General features: G+C 36.5%; 2 protein-coding genes across 4 annotated transcripts in view; one reads left to right on the top strand and one right to left on the bottom strand.

Annotated features, from left to right (window-relative positions):
* LOC139973029 (fibrinogen-like protein A) overlaps positions 1-14,503 on the top strand; it is a 141,235-nt gene that overhangs the window by 94,692 nt on the left and 32,040 nt on the right. The gene's annotated exons all lie outside the window — the stretch shown is intronic.
* Positions 8,021-14,503, bottom strand: part of LOC139973579 (fibrinogen-like protein 1) — a 15,019-nt gene continuing 8,536 nt past the window's right edge. For all 3 annotated transcript variants that reach the window (XM_071980368.1, XM_071980367.1, XM_071980366.1), the window contains 4 exons: positions 14,191-14,503; positions 13,192-13,503; positions 11,063-11,327; positions 8,021-9,883 (listed from right to left, as the gene is read on the bottom strand). The exon at positions 14,191-14,503 is cut by the window's right edge. In XM_071980368.1, coding sequence (XP_071836469.1) covers positions 9,621-9,883; positions 11,063-11,327; positions 13,192-13,503; positions 14,191-14,503 — 1,153 coding nt within the window. In that variant the 3' untranslated portion in view covers positions 8,021-9,620. The remainder of the gene's footprint in view (positions 9,884-11,062; positions 11,328-13,191; positions 13,504-14,190) is intronic.

Below are 14,503 nucleotides of genomic sequence, written 5' to 3'. Positions count from 1 at the left end.
ACTAGGAAGTATGCGTGGCTGCGCCCCTGGCTGCGCCCCCGGCTGTGCCCCTGGCTGCGCCCCTGGCTGCACCCCTGACTGCGCCCCACGCTGCAACCCTGGCTGCAACCCTGGCTATGCCCTGGCTGTGCCCCTGTCTGCGCCCCTGGCTGCGCTCCTGGCTGCGCCCAACAACCCCAGAGCAACACCACCTCCTTTCTATAGTCGAGATTCGCTCTTGATGATATACATCAGCAAAACATATTCAGGTTTATCTCCTCTCGTTAAGCTGTTAGGCAGGTTAAGTGGAGAATGCTATTAAGCGTGTGCATTTGTTACACAGAGGTTACTATAGAGGCGTTGTCGTAGACCAGTGGCGGGTAACCTTCGGCCCGAGGGACAAATATGGCCCGCGAGAGGCACCTTACTAAAAAGTAAAAAAATAAAAAAATAAATAAAAGCCCCTTTTCCGCTTCCTGGCATTAGGTTTTGAATGCTCTAGAGTGTATTTATGAGTTGGTAATCTCATTTTTATTATCAAAATAGCTTGCCAGCAGTCAGAAGGAGCACCGACTTTCACTAATTTGCATTTCTGACGAGTTTGTATTTCATTTTTGTTTTCATTTATAAATTTGGTAACTGAAATTTCGCAGTTAATATACTGAGGGTGAGGGTGTGGATTGGTTGTACATTGGAAAACCTGTTTTAATGCTGGTCCGGCCCGCCGGGATACCAGACTACATAAATTTGGACCCCAAGTGAAAAAAGGTTGCCTGCCCCCGTCGTAGACCCACAGGGACAGTGCGGGTGAGACTATTCAAATGCCAAAGGCTTAAGATGACAAGTACCGAACCCTGTTCTAAGGAAATATTTATTTTTAAAATGCGTTTTATTTTCGATAGACCGTTTGACCATTGACCAGTCTGTTTTGTTTTCATAATTTTTTGTTGTTGTTTTAATAATTCTACATTAACTATATATTTTTTTTCTGTTTTTCTTAATGTTTTTTCCTTTTTCATTCCATGAACAATGTAATTAATTTATTCCTATCGAGATAGTCCGTCTTATGCTGGCACATCATGTGTGTTAGGCTTATCATAACCGTACAATGTTTAGTTCCATACATTACACATTATAACTAGTATAAGTGTAAAACAGCGTTGCTATCAATGGATCGATATATTTCGTTAGACTATTTACAGTGTATAATAAAATACACACAATACTCCTTCGTTCCGGCTATATTCATCAGTTTTATATCATTAGTAACCAAACAAGCCATCTTCGACAACTATAGAAGAGAGTAATACCCTTTGTGTCATTTTAATATTGAGCACAAAGATGGAGTATTATCCTCAATATTGACTGATGTTGCCAAATTCAAGATGTTACTATGGCAACAGCATACTCTCATGGGTTAACGACGTCTTGCACTTTGCTTTCTTTGTCAGCTAATCTCCTGTGTTCCAAAACTAATGGGACAGTCTGATAACGTGTAGGTCCAATGATCTGGCCACGTGGTAAATGACGTCACCGATAAATTATGCACTGATCCCCTTCTCCAAAATCGGCCCCGCGATCCGAGGCTGCTTGCCCCTCTCCTGACCCCAGCCGCTCATCAGGCATGATTGTGAAATATGAAGTCGGCATTATTAGATATTCGTATTTTGCGAATGTTCTTTACTGTGGAATACAACCATGTTATATATAGAGAAGAAGGCCGACTTTTAGTCGTGACTCTACTGATTAGGCTATATTTGGACCAGTTACAATTTTCCCCCTCCTTTACTCTTTCTCTTTGCCAACTCGGCATCATCAGTCCCTCTACCTCTACCTCTACCCGTAACTCTACCCCTATATAGGCCTTCCTTAATATGAGTTTGTAGTAAAGTAGCTCTAGTGTGGAGTTTGCTACAGCTTATTATCACAGTTAGGCTGAAAATGAAAGGATACATCCATTTAGAATGTTCCATTTCCATGACTGAAAGAATACAATAGCTACCCATATATCCTTTGCATACAATAATATTTCTTATGAATATATCGTAGCGATATATCTATGGACAGACCATTATATGTTTATTCAACAGGTTATTTAAGGATTTGATGAATAATAACGAGATTCAGAACATGGACAGACGACAAGCTCAGTGGCACAGACCACACGGAAAAATGTAGTATAGGACAACATTTCTGTTACCTCGATCTGAAGTTTGAAACGCTTCTGATAAAACGAACATTAATACCATTTGTTGTTCAGTGTAAGTGCATGCATTAATGCATGGTAATCCGTATCTCTCTATTAGATGTCATATTGATATTGAAAGATCATCCGTATTGCCCCCAAATTTTAGCATGATGCTAAAACTTATCGAAAGTAATGCTTTTTCTGCGGTTCTGGCGTTTCAAAATATTTCTGAAATGGACTGGTATAGAGGAGGGTTCAATTGGACAATTATAAATGTCTAAAACGGAAACAAATGCTTTTTGATATTAGAACATGAATGACCATTATTTGATATTCTAGCATATTTCCCGACAATAACGTCGGTGGCATATAATGACTGTATCGACCGTGTGTGGTCATATATGCTTAGATGCACTGTAGAGACCTTATTACAGTTTCACTTGTATTTGTAAAAAGTACACCTTTGTGACATATTGACTAATGACTTGAAGATATTGGCGTTACAAAAAAAAAAAAAAATGGATTTTCTTAGAAAGCGAACAACACTTTTCCGGTCTTTAAATTTTGTTTCCATCTATCTAAACAGACACCTTTCTCTCATCTTGTCGCATATCATGTTTGCCGACAATTTAACAAAGATATTACATTTTGTAAATTCTACTTCAATTTTTTATGTACCATTGAGATTCTAATACATTATTTACCTGTTTCACCTCTTATTGTGAAATAAAATCAAATGCGACGTTTTTTCAAGACTTGAACAAATATTTAACAGTCAACCCTGCTATAATATCAAGGTTCAACATGCAATAAAGCACTGCCTGTTAAATTCCCAGATCTGAAGAAAGTTAGGATGTTGCCATGGTAATCATATTTGTATAGAATATGTTTCACAAATGAATGATACATTTCCGATACACCTGTTTTAATATAAATTCAACGTTTCATATTTAATACTATCTTAAAAGGGATATTATATTTAATTTTTTATAGCAGGCCTGTATTTTGCTGTCCTTGGTATTTTTAAAAGGAAAGTAAGTCAAAATGTCTGCTTTCCGAAGTGGATTTTTAAATTTTGTTGTTCATACGAAATCTGCAGATTAATTTGTTTGATTCAGTGGGTATTATAGGTTTTGCATAGTATAAGCTTGATTTTATCAAATAAAGTATATACTTACAGATCGGAAGGTTTTGTCAGAAGCTGTTAATTTAAAATTTATTCAAGGTGCATTGCGATGGTCGAACTTGATTATGTCTAAATCAGTGGCGTGAGTAGAGGTGGGGTGGGGGGGGGGGGGGGGGTAGATGACCCCAATCTCCCATCAATCGAGGGAAACGAGGAGTCCAGTAACAATGATTTTTACTCTCCTCCGTAGAACAATTACCACCGCTACGGATCGACATTCATACTCTAGAAAATGCTGGGGAATTATTTTAGCCAACAGTGGATATGTGTATGTGTCTCGTGTATGTGTATGGAAATGTATGTGTCCAAAAAACTTCCAATTCGTAAAGTTCATGCCCCTACCTAAATCAGTCGTTAACAATTTAGAAGTTGACTCCCACCCACCCTCCCCTTCCGTTACAGCTTAATTATGTTAATATTTATTTTCCATTGCTACATAGGGATGGGTCAGATTTTGATGACAACATGTTTAATCGAATCGATATGGTCTTTTATAGGTTTGATACACTTGAATCAAATCACCATCACCATAAAATTGAGATTAAAACTGTAATGCATTGGTACTGTAAACTGAAATTTTACACCTAGAGAGACACTATTCTGACAAGACTGAACATGTTGGCAGTTCTTAAACTACATTGTCAACTAAGCAACAACAAAAAATCCACAAGTGTCACATTTCCATTATAAAAGCATTGCACAACATAATGATAGCGTCCATGCAATCCATCATCGTTCTTGCGACCAGATTTTGTATTATATTTGCCCGCAATAATTTTTGCAGCATATTGTACATTCATTATGAATAACATGGTATGTAACCTTTCTTCTCTTATTGTCTAGATCCATACATAGTAACTTGTCCACCTAATGAGACAAGACCGTTTTATATTACATATTTTAACGTTTGCAATCCCACAAATTAGGTCTCTCATCCTCTACGAAATCCTTCATCTCCCCTATCCCACCACCTTCGTTCCCCATATCTCCCTCGCATATACCCTCTATGAGTAAATTATTATGGGCTACATAATATGACCAATTGAAATCCGCCACTTGATATCATGATTATTATTTCATTATCTTTATGTTGTCTCCCATGATATTATTATAGTAGTTATTTTTTTTTATTACAATCACAGCATAAATCTTCGTTACGTAATGATGACAGTATATAGAGCTATCTTCTGTATTAAATATATATATATGTTTTTATGTCTTGATATTGTAACTAAAATTGCGTAGTATATTAATATCTTAAGAAGCCATATGTTACGCTGAATTGTTTGAGCTTGCATGTCTAATTTTGCAATAGTTTGTCGGGAAATCCCCGTTCCCTCCAGGGTTGTTTGTTATGACGTAATCAATCGCGCCCCTGGCCTTTCGTTCCCGGCTCTGAGCTTCCTAGTCTCCAGAAGACTGGTGACCGCAAATCAGGGGCAGTGTTCTTTGAAGTAGTAATTACTCATGCGCGTAATCGTAAGCCAATACGTAGGCCCAAATGCAAATGAGCTGATTTTAATATCCAGTGTGACACTCCTTAACAAAATCACATGCAAGACAATAGCCTACGAACTGTGCGTCATATTATCATTTTTATCAATCAAAGTTGGGACTCTCCTAATACCATGGCAACTGTATCTAACTGTTCGTTGATATTATTAAGGCTTGGCAAACCATTGTATGCATTTGTGGGTCATATGAATTGCTTGCAGACAGACTGTACTGTTGCACTAATCTATAATATAGTACTATCCTACTATGGCGGGTTAGGTGTATTTGTAAAGCGTTATTGGTAAGTTTTAGATTAATAAGAACCGGTGCTCTACGTTTCTAAATTCTGTTCGAAGCCTTAGAAAATAGTGATTGCTTCATTCTTAACATTCAATATTTTTAAGAAGAGTCTTATTTATATCATATTGACTAGATCGTCTTTATGAGGTTCATTGGTGATAATGTACAGCATACAGCTCATCTATTGTAGACATATTACCGATCAATGTTTGTGATAATGGCAAAGACCTTGTAGAATCTTTCTCTCTCTTTCACCAAACACAAAACACATCCAGGGGTTAAATGGGTACATGTGAGATAAATTTTCATTATGCGTAGTATAAAACTGCAGCCGACTAGAGGGATTGTCTCTGGGACAAATTATCATTGACCAGGGATAATATAACGTCTGTAGAGCGCTTTGAGACCTTTTGCTGGTATAAAGCGCTATATAAAAATTAACTATTATTATTTTTCTTATCCATTATGATGGGAATAGAAACCGTATGTTGTTGATAGGCAACATGATATATTGTAACTTTCATAATATTTCGTAATATAACGTCTGTAAAGCGCTCTGAGACCTATATTGCTGGTATTAAGCGCTATATAAAAATTGAATATTATTATTATTATTATTGTAATCCATTATGGTGGGAGGAGAGACTGTATAATGTTGCTAGGCAACATGATGTAATGTAACTTTCATGTTCTGAGGACACTGTACTGACAAAGCATATGATACATACAATATACTGAAGGTCAATGTCCTTTCCAGCGATATTCTATAGACACCTTGGTATTCTATGCTTTGAAACAATTTCGGATAGAGCAGCTAAAATGCCCTCCCCATACTATCTTTTATTTGTATCGAAAAATAATAAAGCTGTTAACCTCCTGTAATTAGTCAAACAGTCAAATCAGAGGTTCACAATTCCATATTTTTGAATGTCAAAATGTTTATGAGCCACAAAAAGCTGATAATGAAAGAAGGTCTTTACATAACTCATATTAGGAATACTGTACCTACAAGTATGTAGACCTGAAAATAAAAACTTAAGTAAATCCGGGTATTTTCAGGAATACTCACATGCCCACAATCTTCAAAAGTCTGGTCTTGCTTTATGCTATTCTATTGTCTATAGTCTGTAGCCTAGTAGTCAGGTGGCTTAGCAACAATTTTCATCTTGAAAAATCGGAACCGATTAAGCGGGTTCCACGGATGAAATCAATAGATAGGTCTAAAAGAAACTCCATGCCAAATTTGGTACTTTTGTCCGGCCGGTAACGTTAAATTTGCTAAGCCACCTGACTATAGCGCATTCGTTAACCAGTGGTAGTTATAACATATAGCCTAGTTGAACAGAAGACTATCAAACTCTTCCAAGTAAACTGAAATTTGACAGTTGAACGCCTCAACAGTTCAAGGAATTATGCTAGTCCTTTGGAGATCTTGTTAAATGCCTAAGCTACAACTATATTACAAAATGACTGAGTAATCCGTTACAACGCTTTTACCATTCAAGTTTTTCAATTGTGTTTGTTGAACAAAGGATGCGTTTCATAAATTTCGGGAAAATAAAAAATGAACATTTCTGAATGTCTGCTATTGCAAGAAGAATAAAATTAGGAACATCTCTGAATGTCTTCTTTGCAAGAAAATAGTTTGCTCTTCGCTGGTCACTCACAGTAGAAGAAATGTGAGATGCCATAATAATACGATTTATGAATATTTATCTGTATTTGTGACATTAAATTTCCAATGACTACCATTTTTTCGAACAAATTTATAACTATAGGAAACTAAACTATCCATAAGCTCATCAGTTTTATGCAATTTGTAGTTGTTGTCATGAAAAACAGATTTATTTGTGATAAGTTGATGGATTTTTATTGTTAATTTCGTGAGAAAAGGAGTGTTAGCTCAGTGGTCAACGCCGGTGCCTTCCAATCATAAGGTTCGAGTCACTCCAAGATTATTGTATGTCGTCCAGTTACAGAGTTGTTGACAATTGACAATTCATTATCATGGACGTTAGATATGAATGTAAGAGACTGACTTCAGTCAGCTTGCGGCTTTGATAAGACAATGATGGCTTCTTCGCGAGTTCCTGCTTGCAGGAGGATCTACAGGACATACATACAAACAAAAGTGGAAATAGAGGGTGGACTGGACTTTGGTCCACGAATCACACTGAGGGAGGTAAAAATTGCTCAATCAGGAGGGGCACAAACATCGCCGAGCATAAGTGAGATATCTGAATTTGATTTTAAAATAATACACCACAAACTAGTTGTCTTAAAACGATAACCAAAAATGGGGCTCTGCTATAGCCGTTCCAAACATTCCAGTATGTGGAATGTTTTTCAAAAGATAAAGGGAACGTTTTTTACCATGTTTGTCTAATTCATCAAAATAAATCACAAAGATCAGTGTATTTTGTTTTGCTTACTAATATGAATGTTTCAGAAAGGAAGACAATGAATATTTAAAGGAAAAATTCAGTTTATAAAAATTGAAATTAAAAATGTGCTTTTTTTACCACAAGGTATGCATTTGTTATTTGATAACAGAGGGAAATATTTGATGTGCACGGATGAACAGAAAAAAATTTATGCGTGGTATTTCATTTTCGTTGACGTTTAGGGAAATGGAATTTCTTAATCTCAAATATTTAATCATATCAAATTGATTCTAGTATACTAATGTAACTATTGACATTTAGATTTGTGAAATAAGTACCGACTGTGACCAATTTGACTTAATACCGAATGAATTATGAGACCTTGTCTTATTTATTTATGCTTTTTCATTTTTGTGGTATTGGGAGAACCAGAATTGGAAGAGGTTTGGATGAATTCCTTTAATAAAAATGACACACAATATGTAACGTAATTGAGCGTAGGTGCACATATATCATTTATTTTTACATTACTTACATCAACAAACGTCCACACTGCCATGAAGGCCTACCAAGAGTTAACAGCTTAAGCGCATTGTAATTACAGTGTGTGAAGTGCAGCAATAGTTTAAACCATATTAAATGATAGCAGTGTCTGATCAATACTCGCATGAGAGGGATTAACAGGAGAGAGAGAGAGAGGGAGACATATAGAGGGCGGAAGGTGGAGAGAGAGAGAGAGAGAGATGTGTTAAGTACATCTAGATTCTTCGTGTCGAAAACGTTCTTACATATGCAGTCCCGCTTCCGAAAATGTATGTTTTGCATCCAGCATAATATGGCTTATAGTCTTATATAATCCACCTCAACCTCTGCCTCACCTCTGCCCCACCTCTGCCCCACCTTTGCCCACCTCTGCCTCACCCTTGCCTTACCACTCCCCCATCTCTCCCCACCGCATCCACGGTCTACTAGGTTTAGTGCAAATGACAAAGATAAACTAAATCAACAGAAATATTGTGGAACATGATGACATACATTTGAGGATCACTTATAAGTGGTGGTGCACAAATATATTAAACATTTGATATGGTACATACAATATGAATAGACACACAGCTAACGTAAAGAGGTTTAGGTGTAACTTTAATTACACAAGTTAAATCATCTTTGATTCGTGCATGTGATTGGCTTATGGATTCGGTTGCGTCATAACAATTACACCAGTTAATTCCCCTCTCCCACTCCCATCCTACACTACGTACCAAGAATCCATACTGTGTTTATCAAATATTAGTCTTAAAATTAATATGGTATACCTTTTCATGACACCTGAATGTTTCCATATAATTATAAATCTGACTTTTCATAACTGATGAAGTAGATAGAAAGCTTTACCCATGTCAAAGGCAAATTAGAGATGAACTTTCGGGGGGGGGGGGGAGAGGGGGATCTCAAGGAGCAACGAGGCATGTCATATTGGTTTGAGGGACAAACAAAATCGAAAAGCTTCCTGACAATGCGAAATTACTTTGTGCACTTTTCAGTGTTCCACTATTTCACTATAATTGCCAAAGGACACTTTTCAGTATCAGAAAGTGACACTTATTACGAAGACGTAGCGTGTCTCCTGTCTCTCGAGACGAACCCCTCCTCCCCGAGTAGATTGTTACAATAGGAAGAGCAGGATCAGCTATATGATGTCGTAATAGAGTGGTAGTTTTGCTATCTTGGGGTCGGCGTCCTCGAGGGTGCCCGAGGCTCAGAACTGCCCTGCGTTGGACCCAGACTTGACTCGGATGTGATACACTCGACTACTGTCCTGGTACTTCATAGTAATAACATGAATAAAAGTTAATTGGTGGGTTTAAACATTAACTATGATAAAAATCACAATTGTAACAACTATCAACACGAATAATATGTAACGAATGATAATCCTTTATTCTTTTGCTTTTAAACTATAGGAATTTGTTTCCTCTATTTACGGGTTGTAAATCTGAATTCCAAAGCTGAATGTTCGTATGTGTCGTGCAGTGTCGTTTGACTGTGTCTAATGGATCCAATTAGACACGACAAACTCATATAATATCTACACTGCAGGACGAATCTTCATCTCCGTGTACATAATCTTATACCAGCTTCCAGGGAGATCAAACCAGTTGATACTTTTAGTACTTTGAAACGAGTACCGATAGTCACCATTCAGGTTCGATTTCCCGCAACCCTTGAACCACCAGCCACCATACGCTTCCTGCAGACAATCTTCGGGACTTTCTCTGTTGTTTCTGTCGCTGGTGCTGAAGAAAGTGTTCAGATGATAGCTTAAAGCTATGCCGCCTTCGCTAAATTGAACTGTGAATTTAAAGAAGAAAGTTTCTCGCAATGAGACCTTGTGAGACGCGAGTTTAACGATTGATACAGTATTTGTATCACACGTGTACTCACTGCTTGGTAACCGTGACACATCAGAACACCACTCTCACTACGTATCACACACCACAGATATGGTACAATAATGACATATTAAACGAAATTGTATTTCAGTCATTCGTTCATGTTATGATATAATTGTATATTACTGTGGTAATATGTTTCTTAAACAAACAACAAACCTGTAATTTCATTGTGATGGTATATTCTATACTGTTCGAAGTTTGTTTCCTCTCTTCCTTGTCTAACATATAAATAAATATATATATATATATATATATATATATATATATATATATATATATATATATATATATATATATATGTATATATATATATATATGTATATATATCTATATATATATATACATATACATATATATATATATATATATATATATATATATATATATATATATATATATATATATATATATATATATATATATATATATATATATATATATATATATATATATATATATATATATATATATATATATATAAACGTTGAAAACAAATCAACGTTTACTTCAGATAAAAAACTGCAACCTCGTGCATAGGTCCTATAAGGTACCCCTTCAAAACCAGATGCTACAAACACACAAATCCTCTAGAAATCAGAGATATGAGAAAGAGACCGAATTGTCTAAACATATATGACTACAATTGAATCTGGGAAATCCTAAAACAAGTCGAACACAGCCAAGTGCGTATCCGGACGTTATTTTCTGAACATTGTCAGCTAGTCACTGCAGTCTGCCGCGAAGAAACCCAATCGGTCGATACTCTCTTGACAAAATTATGATGAATGTTTGATCACATGTTTCGCAATTGTATATTTATAAGTGAAATCAAAATTTTCATGAACTGACATTCCTATTGTGTTTCCTAGCCCATATCTTTTCCAATGATGTGCACTTAAAGACAGGTGCGTTTTGCACTTCCGAGTTTTGTATCCCGAACAGTTTGCTTGCCCCCTTCCTTTCCTAGCCTCCCCTTTGCTTCAACACATCAACGACATCTCGCAAAGGAAAAAAAAAACACACACAAAAAGCAGTTACCATAGTGTTGGACATAAAGCTTTGAACATTGACGAACCTGCTGTTCCGTCGAAAGCTCCTAGGTCAGACAAGCGATAATTATCGCTCTCGTCGTTGATGCGGAACGTTTGAAACTGAGCGAAGTAGTGATCTCTAACACTATTCCCCAGATCAATTCGGAGTTGATAGTTACCTTGATTGGTGAGGTAATACAACTTGTCGTTACCCAACCAAAACTCGTGATTGGGCTTACCAAAGCCTTCTTTATAGCTTGTCCAATTACGATCAAAATCAACCAAACCATCGACACGGCGTTGGAAGACCTGGTACATAAGGGAAATTTAAAAAAAGCATTGCAGCAAAGGCAACATGACTCAAGCAATTTATTTCAGGAATCACTGCTTCTTCAAATTTAACTGATACCACACATTAAACGAAGCAAATACAAAGACGATGGAGGTTGTTGTACTGACTTGAATTAGTAAAAAATGTCCGTTCTCTGGCCTTGCTTCAGTACCGTGCATTTTTCTTTTCGAAGCAGTTTACTCGGACCTATGAGCCGATATTAAATTGTGTTGGGCTACCAGGGTAGGCTATTTATCAGGTAAGTTTATAGAGCTTTTAAGGTATCCAAAATTTAAACAGCTGAATAAAGAAAATTAACCGGAACCACAATAATTTTGACTGAAACCCAACAAATAAATATTTCCCATTTCCCTACTTCAGTTATATTAAACATGAAACAAATAAAGTACATCGTCTATACTATAGGTTGAACATACTAGACTCACCATCTATACTCCTCCGTCAGTCATATTATATAAATATATACAATATATCGCACATACTATAGGGTGTCATAATAGACTTACAGTCCACCCTCCTCCGTCAGTCATTTTATATATATATATATATATATATATATATATATATATATATATATATATATATATATATATATATATGTATATATATATATATACAATACATCGTCTATACTAGGGGTTAAAGGGGTTAAATATGATTCCCAGTTAAATAATTTTTTGTTTTGTTATTCCAGGGATCCTGTCGTGGAGCACTTCAAAGAGACTATGAAGTCCCGGGTATCATATAGGACTTTAACGTGTATGTATTAAGTGTAATAGTAATAGATCGAATACATCGTAAATCGATTAAGAATACATCATAGACTTACCATGTATCATTCTCGTCCAAAAGTGTACTAAATATCATCTATAACATATAATTATGATGTCATACTAGACTCACCTTTCATCCTCCTCCGTCAGTCATATTATACATATACAACATATCGTCTGTACTATAGGATGTCATACTAGACTAACCGCCCATCCTCCTCCGTCAGTCATATTATACACAATATATCGTCTACACTAAAGGATGTCATACTAGACTTACCGTCCATCCTCCTCCTCCTTCAGTCATATTATACATATACAATATGTCGTCTATACTATAGGATGTCATACTAGAATTACCGTCCATCCTCCTCCGTCAGTCATATTATACATATACAATACATCGTCTATACTATAGGATGTCATACTAGACTTACCGTCCATCCTCCTCCGTCAGTCATATTATACATATACAATATATCATCTATACTATAGGATGTCATACTAGACTTACCGTCCATCCTCCTCCGTCAGTCATATTATACATATACAATATATCGTCTATACTATAGGATGCCATACTAGACTTACCGTCCATCCTCCTCCGTCAGTCATATTATACATATACAATATATCATCTATACTATAGGATGTCATACTAGACTTACCGTCCATCCTCCTCCGTCAGTCATATTATACATATACAATATATCGTCTATACTATAGGATGTCATACTAGACTTACCGTCCATCCTCCTCCATCAGTCATATTATACATATACACTATATCGTCTATACTATAGGATGTCATACTAGACTTACCGCCCATCCTCCTCCGTCAGTCATATTATACATATATATCGTCTATACTAAAGGATGTCATACTAGACTTACCGTCCATCCTCCTCCGTCAGTCATATTATACATATACAATATATCGTCTATACTAAAGGATGTCATACTAGACTTACAGTCCATCCTCCTCCGTCAGTCATATAATACATATACAATATATCGTCTATACTCTAGGATGTCATACAAGACTTACCGTCCATCCTCCTCCATCAGTCATGTTACAGAAGACTTCAAATGGTGGTTCTTTCGAGTTAGTTGGTTTGATAGTATATATACCATCCGTAATGAAACCAGCATTGAACACATCCAGACAGTCACTCATTTGTATAATGGTACATTCCTCCCCGTTGCCAAGGTACCCACTACTACAGTAGCACCTATGTGTTTCTTCGCGCGTCTCGCATACTGCTTGTAAGCTGCAAGAGTAACCTTCGTTCAGGCTTATCAGTCCATCAGTACAGTTATACATCACTGTACAGTCGTTGTTCACAAGAAAAGAACCGGTCTGAAATAAATTAAGAATAACCATAATTAAATTGGTCACTAATCAACTAATTAAGGCCTTTTTGTGAAAACGCGTACTGCGGTATTGATTGCGAACGTCTCCAACAATCCGTGTATTCATCCAACTGTGATTATTAATTGATTGCATAACCTAATTATATAATTGGAAAATCCATCGAAAAATGGATTTGATCGTCTCTAATGCATTACTGAATCAATCGTTTTTAAAATTGGAGAATAAAATTGGTGATTAAGACAATTAAGAAAATTGGTGATAAAGAATCGTTATGTAAATGTAATTTCTGCTAGATATCGGTGGTTTTTACTCGGTCACACGTTATTGCCCTGTCCTATCATGTAAGTCAACTACACTGAAGTTGCCAACGAAATGCATCCTCAGGTCCACACAATAGTTGTTACCATCAAACTCCTTTTAGCGATGTAACGAAAGCCCAAAGTGTGTGTGAATGTATGCATGCATACATTTTACAGAGCCATATACTCACAAGTTTGTAATATTCAAAGCGACGGAGAGAGAGAGAGAGTAGGATGTGGAGGGGGAGGTGGAGAGGGACAATAATAAAAAACAAATGTAAAATTTATCTTTCGAATTTCTTCTCTTTTGATTTAAAATCCTACTAATTTCGTTTAAATACAGTCCTGTTATTTGAAATAACTTTTATCTCACCAAAATAGATACATTCTCCTCTGGAATAAAACAATTCTCCCGGATACTTTTCTGTGTAGAGGGAACTGTTAGTGATGCAGTACCAGTGTTGGTTGATGAGGTTATTGTGACTGTTTGAGTTGTTTTTCCTCCCTGGTAGGTGGTTCCACTATTCGCCGTGCTTCCTGGTTTGTCATTTGTAGTTGCATCTTCTTGGATGGTGGTTTCACTTGTAACACCGACGTCTTTTTCGGTGGACATTGCGCTAGTCGTGTCTCCTTTAATGTTTTCAACATTAATTGTGCTCCAACTCGTGCTACTCGTGGGATCTGAT

Source organism: Apostichopus japonicus, chromosome 9 (genome assembly GCF_037975245.1).
Source record: "Apostichopus japonicus isolate 1M-3 chromosome 9, ASM3797524v1, whole genome shotgun sequence".
In the NCBI taxonomy this organism is placed as follows: Eukaryota; Metazoa; Echinodermata; class Holothuroidea; order Aspidochirotida; family Stichopodidae; genus Apostichopus; species Apostichopus japonicus.
This window is presented reverse-complemented; position numbering and strand designations above follow the sequence as displayed.